This window comes from Merops nubicus, unplaced genomic scaffold (assembly GCF_000691845.1).
Source record: "Merops nubicus isolate BGI_N331 unplaced genomic scaffold, ASM69184v1 scaffold28210, whole genome shotgun sequence".
NCBI lineage: Eukaryota > Metazoa > Chordata > Aves > Coraciiformes > Meropidae > Merops > Merops nubicus.
This window is the reverse complement of record NW_008582639.1, coordinates 6,685-16,086: the sequence shown is the minus strand read 5'-3', so window position 1 is coordinate 16,086 and position 9,402 is coordinate 6,685. Positions and strand designations below refer to the sequence as shown.

Sequence of the window (9,402 nt, the reverse complement as noted above, 5' to 3'; positions counted from 1 at the left end):
AGCTAAGGGAAAGAATGATTTGATCTTATATCCCCTGTGAAATCTGTACATGTATTTTAACCAGCACATGTCCCAAAACCCAGACTGCTCAGGGGATGCACACACTCAGCATTTTGGAATGAGGAGAGGAGGAGGGAGAGCCAACATTGCTTATAGCCTCAAAGCAATGACAGCCTGTAGAGATGAAGTACACCAGAAAGGTCAGAAAAAGGTAAGGCTGCACCCTGGAGAACTCAGAGGGGCTTTTAAACCCAAACAGGATCTGTCATTAGGAACACCGCACCACATCCACACTTCTCAACAGAGCAGCCTGTCAAACATCCACCTGGGAGCACGACTACAGCCTCAACCACAGGGACAGGAGCTGCTCTAGAGGAATTGTTCTCCCTTGTGCTTCAGTACAAGGCTCCACGTGTTTGCTTGAATACAGCTGCATGTATCACGACCTTACACACCAAGGCAGTGCTGAGCCACCACCCAGAAACCAGCCTTACAGCCTGGCTGCTGAAGATTGATGGATATCTGAGCACAGCAGCTTTATTTTAAAATAAAACTTTCAGCCTTTGTGTTTGTGATGGCTGTTAGCATGACCTCAGCATAACCACCGTCAGAACACCATTTGTCCAAGTCTGCAGAGAACGTTTAATGATAGATCTGAGATGTGAAGGATTTTATTCATCACTACAGCATTTTTAATTCCAAGACACTATCTGAGCAGCACTACTTATCAAAGAATGAGATATGGCAGAAAATCACAAGGTTGTTCACTCAGCTTCACACACTTTGCAAAAGTAAATAATCCAAAATATATTATTGTGCCTGCACTTCTTTTTGTGATTTGGGAGACTATGGTCACTGCTGCTGTCCTCATAAAGAGATGGAAGAGCCTTATCTCACTCCCTCCAAGGAAATCCCCCTTTCCTTGTCAGCCTGAGCTGAAAAATTGCACCAGAAAAGTAACTGCTGCCAGGGGGCAGAGCACTTTGTGATTTTTGCAAGTTGCAGTTTGAGACCTGCATCCTATGAGGGTGTGCAGGCTGTCACTGATGTGACCTCTTTGCAGCTCTTCCACAGCTTATACTAGGCAAGGTCACTTAACTGTACATGCCTTAGTTTACTGGTGAAGTGAGGTTAAACATTAAAAAGGAATAGATAAAAGTATTTGTTAAGAATTTATAAATATCTAAAACCTGGAACTTTTCAAAATGTAAATTACTCAACTGATACATCAGGAAGCACTGATGAGGAAACAGAAAGTCAACAGTAACAAACCACAGCATCTCCACACTCTGCTCAGAAAGATGCTCCACTGAAAGAGGTGCAGGCTCTTCACGTGCCTGGTGTACCCAGCCATACTTGGCGGAACATGAGCAAACAGAGATACTGTTTAGAAATCTTCATCATCGAAGGTCTCAGTGCATCTCAGCATCACAGTCACATAATCGAACTGAAGATCTTCTTCCTGAAAGCCCCACCAATGTCAAGCAGGATTAAAAATTACAAGAGTTGACTGTGTTTCAAACATACAGTGGGTTGGTTGAGTGCAGATGTGTGCCAGCTAATGCGCCATGTGCCCTCCTTCCTCTCTGAATCAGAACCAGCACTTGCCAAGTGTCTGAGAAGTCTGATGAAGAATGGCTCAAATTTTCAACCAATTTATTTCTAAAATCACAGGGCTCCACCCTGTGTCTTTTTACATCATTTAACAGCTGTTACTGACTGTGGTAGCAAGTGGGTCACATACCAGGCTCTCCAGATAGAAGTTTCCTCGAGCCCTTAACTTCTACCGAGTTCAGGCTTTGCTGGTCCTTAGCAACAGAAGGAAATGGTCTTCACTTTCATCATCTTACAAAGAATAAGTGGTTCTTGGCAAAACAAAGTCTAGGAGTTTCCTAGAAAACACTGAAAGTGTTCATCTAGTTCACCTTCTGCACTGATACAAGACTCTTTAGTGCAAGACTGCTTTTAGAAGTAGGTGCTGTTTAAAAAATACATAGCTTAAAGAGCACTAAATCCCACTTGCTTGTCAAGTGACTCATCTAAAATCCATAACTTTAAAAGAAAGCGTGCCTTTGAAGATGCAATGGTAGTCAGTGATATATAGAAGAAAACCCACTGACTTTCATGCAGATACTGGAAAACCTTTGGACCTCAATCTAAATTAATTATTTACTGCCTTTGCTTCTAGGAATCTCTTATGATGGGACCTTAAGACAACAGCCCTTGAAAAATTACAAGGTTGCTTAACTAATTTCATGCTCAGAAATATTTCTCTACCATGTACCATGGAAGCATGCTCCTGTTCTCACTTCTGGATCACTGTCCTTCTAAGAGCCCTCCTTCCTTGTCCGAATTATTTCCTCCCTCTTCTTGTGCGAGTCTTTCTCAAGCATTTTATACCAGCGGGTTGCAAGCCCTTGGCAGCCTTGAGAAGCCTGGGCAGCAACTCAAGAGGAGCTGCACACACTGAGTACAAAATGGTGAACATACAAAATCTGACAACAGTCGTTTGTACCTGGACAGTTAACCAGAAATAGCATAATGCAACATTGGCATATAATGACCAGCAATAAAACCTGTCACCTCATCAGCTCTGCAGATGAAAGGAGACCACAGGTTGCTCCTCCTATTTCAGTTGAGTGCATGCTGCATGTCTCGCCTTGCTACTGTACCTGCTGCCCACCTGTATCTTCTACAGGCCGTGTGCACAGTTCATCAAGACAGCACTTTATCCTTGGGATAATTTATCCCAGCACTGCCCAAACTCCTGGGCTAGTGTAGCACAGGTAACAAATCAAGGGAAGGGGAATGATCTGCAGGGGTTCAGTCACACCTGTAAGATAAGCAGGCAGGGCTCCTTTCCCTGGCAAGTCCAGGTGTCTCTGATGCTCCAGAAACTGGGCTCAGTTTCTGGGGTACGGCATGCAGCCTATATGGAATTGGTGTGTTTCAAGCTAGCTGGAACATCTGCCCACTCTGCAACCACTTCCGTAACTGCCTCCATCTGTTTGCTTTGAGGTGGAGCTCAATTTCTGCTCCCAAAACAAAAAAAATTCTTGTCAATTTTGTTTTGCTTTTTTTTTTTTCCTTCCTCTTGGCAGGACTCTTGAGATGTGCTGTACCACAGTTATCTAAACCAAAACAGATTGTGCCCTTCACATTATCAGTACTGTCTAGCCTGGCTGATTTCTGCTCACTCCCTTTTTATTGTCTTATCACAGGCAACTCAAAGTTCCTGCACAAAAGCCTGTGCAGCCTTTTATTTCCATTTGGATCCACAGAGCTCAGTCAACTGCCAATTTGGTGTACTTCAGCTTCTTTTGCTGCTTGTCTTACCATTACTCCCATTCTCCTAGTCTTATTTCAAATGTCCCTCTTTAAAGCTTAAGAGAGACGCTACCTCTTCTCATACCACCTCATCTGGGAGCTGCGAAGACTTGGGCTCACATATAATAATGTAGCACCAAGCAGAAGGACAAAATGGGACCACCTAATGCTGCCAGGCCTGACATTTTCTGATTTGAAGTTTCTTTTGAGAACACCCTATCTTTCTAACGATTTTCTTTCTTTTCTAGGCCTGCTCAGTTCATGGTCACTTATATAAACACAGGAAGGGCTCTGCTTTTATGCAGAACATAGAACAAAGGTCTGTGAGGATCAGTGCCTGGTCTCCAGCAAAAGCCAGAAGTGGATGTTTAGACAGAAAGTGCAAGAATTGTTCATGCAGTGGACTCTGTTTCATGATATATTCTCCTACATTATGGCAAACTGCGTTGTGAGGTCCTTCTGAGCTGGAGATGCTATCTGGACCTTCAGATTTAGTAACTGTCAATGGACCGATGTACCAGGAGTTAAATCTGGCAATCTGCGTGTGCAAATACTTTTAAATATGTTGTTTGTTCATTTCATTGAGAGCTTTCTTGTTCTTCTGGTGTTAGACATATTGAATAATCATTCTGTGTACCAAATCCACATCATTCAGGATCAAAACTGTCACATTATCCCTCAGTTGTTTTTTTTTTCTGGAAGAGTGCCAGTCTAATAGCTCCTGTTTAATGCCTCTTGCTGTGCCTGCTGTCAATCTCTGCACCTCCTAAAGTGCTACTGTTTCCTCAAGATGGGGGGAAACCAAATTGCAGCAGTCACTATGTGATATATTCAGATAGTGGTGCAACACTAGGTTTGTGCTTTCTGTCCCAATAACTCCTCATCACAAACACTATTTTCTTCGAAGCAGCATCTGTTCAAGTAACAGAGACTTGGTGGAAGCTAGGTAATAGAAAATAGCAGAACAGTGGCTACTATGGAGGTACAATTGACTCCAAGCCCAAATAAGCATATTCTGGCTGAGGGATATCTCCCTTTCAGTCCCCCACCCACATGCAAGCTCTGAGCCACCTCCTTGGCAGGAGGGCAAGGAGGGCAGGAAGAACGCTCACTGCAAACACAATGACTTCAGGCTCAGTGAACCTGCAGATTCAGGCTGATGTTACGAAGCAGCTCAGCACCTGTTTATCAGCTCTTTTAAGAACACGGATACCCTACCAGCAGAGGGCTCAGGGTAGGAAACCTGAAGGTAGTCCTACTAAGCTCAGAATGAAGCTACTGAGGGTTAATGGAGAACTGCAAAGTAAGCTTTGCCTGCTCAGATGAGATCACTCAAGCTTTTCCACAAGGAAGCTTCATGCAAACAATAAAAAAAAAAAAATCCTTATGACATTTGCCATTTTGAGTAATATTTTAAGCAGTAACAACCCCTCACACTTTGCTTTTTACAAAGGCCTACTGACCTTTTGGAATGATACATCTGAGGAACGCCAAGTTCTTACCTGAAATGATTCTGGGCAATATGGCCAGAAGCACAGAAAACAGAAATCCCTTCCTGACGATGGTAAAGCTTACCTGGCAAAACTGTGTGTCAGCAAAGAAGAGGCTTTTTAGGAAGTCAGTGATCTGCAGATACAGTCTGTGGTGATCCATTGGATTTTCAGAAGTACAGCTCAAAAATGCTGAACTGAAAATGGAACCAGATACTATATTTAATTTCCCTCATTTCTCCTCCTACATATTTTTATGTTTTGGGGAAAAGAACAAATCCATTATAACAGAGAGCAACAATGGCTATTTGGTAGTGTATTTTCCTTTCAGAGGAACAGCTTTGACTTCTGTTAAGTTTTTGAGTGAATGCAGGGACATGTGGTCTTGAAATGACATATCTGTCAGTGGCAGGTTTGTACTCAGGTAAGAGGTAACTGGCAGAAGGCAAGGATTTTCATCCTGGACCTCACCTCTGTATTTCCCCTGGGTTTTCACAAATTCTGCCATCACACCTCTGTCCAGAATTACAAGGCACAGAGTAACAAGGAAGGAAGGGAACAGGATAAATGTTCACTACTGAAACACTAATCCAATTTGGGAACTAAAACTGATTGCAAAGATGATGGCAATGCACAGCAGTGTTAGGGAATATTTAATCTTATTTTAAAAGCAAACAGCAGTTGTAACCTAGTAAATGTTATTTAATTGATACCTATATAAGCTTTATTATGTATGCAAGTATATTCTGATCAACAACCAAAACAACCTTATTTTCATTCATTCTGTTCTAGAAGTGAAAAGTGGAATGGTGGTGAAAGACAAAGAAATTCACACTAAAGAACTCTCTGAACATGGGAAAATAAGTAGAAAACGTGATCTAAAAAAATGTATTAAAAACACTATTTGTAAAGAGAAATAATCCTAATGAAGACTAAGTAGCAAGAATGCATAAAAGATGAGTCATAATGGGATTTTTCCTCTTTAGGAAAGCAAACTTTTCTTTCTTTGGTCTACTGGGAAAAATCAAAGGCAGTGCCAGCTTAGTATCTGACGTTCTCTTTCAGGTAACTCATCTGACCTGCAGAGGAAAAAGATGTTATTATTCAGAAGGTCTTGAGTTTCTTTAATGTTACTGTTCAGGTCAACCACACTTTAGCCTGGCCACCTCCTTGTGATTGAGCTAGGGTACTTGAAAAAGGTAAGGGAGAACATTTATAAAAAATTATCATTTTTGTCTCATTAAATGAGAGTACAATATATGATTAGCTGACTTATCCAGGGCATGCCTTATGGTCCTCATAGACCTGGTAAGTGACAGAGAGAGAGAAAAGAATAACATTACAAATTTTGAACATGTTCTGTCTTTTAAAATTACAGTACAAAATTTTGTAATTTGATAAGGTGAAACACTATGCAGAGTGATGAAAGAAATCAGAAGCACCCAAATTATCCTAAAGTGACGGGGTGCTCTTAGTAAGCGATTCTTTCTAATCATGCCATAAATGCCTATTAATTATTTCACTTTTGAACCTTAAGAGCATTATTGTGAGCAGAATTGCTGGAGGCTGCTATTCTAATCATTTACTAAAAATCAGGCACAAGAAAGGAAGCTAGGCTATTGCCTCACTCCACATAAAACTTGCTGTGGGGTATTGACAGTGGGCTATTAACTTACCCTGTCTAGCAAAACAGGTGAGTTTGCAATTTACCTCTGGCTAGACATTCCCTGAGTCTCGCTTCCGTCAAGCAAACCAGCAGCAACATCAAATGCATCTTCAAACATTACCTATCGGTGAAAACACTTCAGATGTCAACATATCCAGCTACCCAGAAGTTTCACCTAGGCCATCAATTTCAATAATGAAGTCTTTAAAAGCATGATACTCTTTTTTTTCATTTAACAGGTAGGTTAACAGCTAGAGTAAACCAAGAGGGTTTTATGAAGACAGGAATAATGAGTAACTGTATTTCACCACTAGGAACACAAGGTTAGTCCATTCCCTTAGGCCCGTGTTTCACCTCTAGGAATTAGATTTAATATTACATCTCCCAAAAAATTCAGTAGAAACCATGACTTTTTTCAGTGCTTTAGAGACTTGACTGTGGCTGCGGCTTATGGCTGGAGATCTCAGTGCTCCCAGCCAGTCTCCCCAGATCTGATTCCAGTGCGCAACCTGGCTTACAAAGGAGTTCAGATGCTCCCTGTGAAAGACCAATAAGCTCATTAGCTCACTCTGCCATAATGTAGTTCACACATTTTCTGTGCCAGAAACTATTGTCCATGGAACATCTCCGTAACACTTCCTAAGGAGGTCAGCAACATCAGTTGAGCCCAGTCACTCAAAAAGAACAATGCAAGTGCATGTCTGTCCCTCTTGCAGCTAATAAAATTACGCACATGTCTTTGAGCAGCTAGTTGCTTAAGTAATCAGTGCTCCAGGAACAGTTTACAAGGAGTTAGCTGTTACTTAATTTCTTTTTAACAAATGCCCCAGTCTACTCAGTCACTGACTTCTCAGCTCTGCAGAGGTGCATGGCACAGGCAGTCATTAGCCCTGTGCCACTGGAACTGGTCTACAAATACTTTCTCTTTGCTACCAAGTACTTTGATGAAAAAAAGCCCACCTAACCCACAACACAGCAGGCCTTGGCAAACCGGGTATTCCTTCTGGATTTAGGTCATCTGTGCTCCTTGGAGAGTTTACAGAGCACAGTAACCGTATAATTCTTGTTCTTGATTCCTCTCCCTTGTGCACGTTAGAGCAAATTTAACTGTTACTTAACACAGAAACCCTAAGGTTAGTGGACACTACAGCAGGATTACTACCACTGCACTCCTGTAGCTTGCTCTGTCTTTTACCAAGACAGAATTTGGTGCAGACCTTTACTCACAAGTTTGCTTATTGTCTCTATTTTTGCATTGAAGTGGACTCGTGGAAGCTTAATTACAACTACTGTATGTTTCTGATTAAAAGCTGCAGAGCCAATTAGCATCTGAAGGCTTGGAGTTTCAGGGGCAGATGATGCATGTTACTGAGCACTTACTTCCTCTGGTGTGGAGACTGAGGAACCACTGGCTTCCTCACTGCTACCTCGGCTGTCCCTCACACTACCTTCAGTGCATGCAGGCTCTTGGCAAGCAGGCTTAGGATCCACGAGGGAGTCTCTCTGGCTACAGTACTGCAAGATGCTGTCTCTCCTTTCTTCAGAAAGCTCTTGCCAGAGGTGGGAAATAGCCATGGAGACCTCAGGAAAAGGCAGCTCCTCAGAGCACACAATTCCATGCTCTATCAGAAGGTCCACTGTGTGCTTATAAAAATACAGGTATCTGTAATGAAAGGAAAGGGAGCATCTCTTAAGAGCAGGCTATGAGGCAGCCATTTCCTGTAAATCGGCAGCAGACTGGGGGGTAACTCTGATTCACAACTACTTTACTGACTCCTCTCTCTAAGACTCAATACAATTTCTGAAGGTTGCCCAACACTGAAGATTTTAGCAATCAGTTCTGCCAAGATTTTGTCTGCAAAAGGCAGGCTCCAGCCAGAGCCTCAGCACAACTGCCTCGCACCGAAGCTCCAGGCGTTGCGGTATCTACTTGTTGCACAGGCAAACCTCATCCTGGCATTTAAAAAATTTTGAGTTACTTGCCTTTGTATCCTGAGACTTTTACACTATAAGTCACTTTTTATACTTTTACTGGCGTTGCACTACATTTAAAAGCCTTGGCTGAGGTTGTATCCTGACATATTAGGTACTATGTGTACAGATAGAAAAAGAGAGTATTCCATGCCTGGATGCTCTGACTTAAAAAAAACATGAGAGCTCAATTTCCTCCATTTTACATCTGAGGAAACACATCCCTAAGACTGACCTCTGCAATCTGTAGTGAAACTGGTAAAGAATGTGTCATAATTTCAACCCAGTGACTGAAGCTCAGAAAGAGCCAGCTTCTTCTATAAGAACGTGACAGCGAACCAGGGATAACAATGTCTGCTTTGTAAAGCAGCACTAAGGTTATTTCACATTAACTAAATGAGCTTCGAGCTTCTCAAATGAAAATAACAAGATCAAAGGAGCACAAACCAAGATTTCTAGAAACAGCAGTCATTTTTACCAAGTTTGGACTCAAAATGATTCTTCAGATGTCCCAAATGAGAACATTTCCTGATTAACTGAAGAGTACAGCATAAGAAAGTAACTCAGAAGAGTTCAGTCTCTCTTTTTTTTTTTTTTTTTTTTAATATTTATTCCAGCAAACCAATATTGAAAACCTTAAGATAATTCTGCATGCAAGCAGAACCATGTTTAAATTCCAGTTTCCATACGCTGGGGTATTTTTCACCATTGCTGGAGACAAAACACTGGAAGGGGAATAAGCATCCTCATGTAAGGTACTGCACTCACTAAGGATTCTGCATGTTCAGCTCCAAACATAGGATCTGGAGTTTCTCAAACAGAAGAATATGAATCACCATTAGACTGCTTTACTAAAGATATTAAGGTTGAACCATGACTCAGCTATATCCTTCCCAGATGGAAGGAGACAACCACATTTTTGCACTGGACAGAGCACTGTGTAGTCCT

The 9,402-nt window shown here is 41.8% G+C and overlaps 1 protein-coding gene across 1 annotated transcript in view; it reads right to left on the bottom strand.

The window, feature by feature from the left end:
* Positions 1-1,387: 1,387 nt before the first annotated feature.
* STRA8 (stimulated by retinoic acid 8) overlaps positions 1,388-9,402 on the bottom strand; it is an 11,999-nt gene continuing 3,984 nt past the window's right edge. Inside the window, exons 4-7 of the mRNA XM_008938398.1 lie at positions 7,864-8,146; positions 6,528-6,604; positions 4,903-5,014; positions 1,388-1,462 (exon numbers count right to left, since the gene is read on the bottom strand). Coding sequence (XP_008936646.1) covers positions 1,388-1,462; positions 4,903-5,014; positions 6,528-6,604; positions 7,864-8,146 — 547 coding nt within the window. The remainder of the gene's footprint in view (positions 1,463-4,902; positions 5,015-6,527; positions 6,605-7,863; positions 8,147-9,402) is intronic.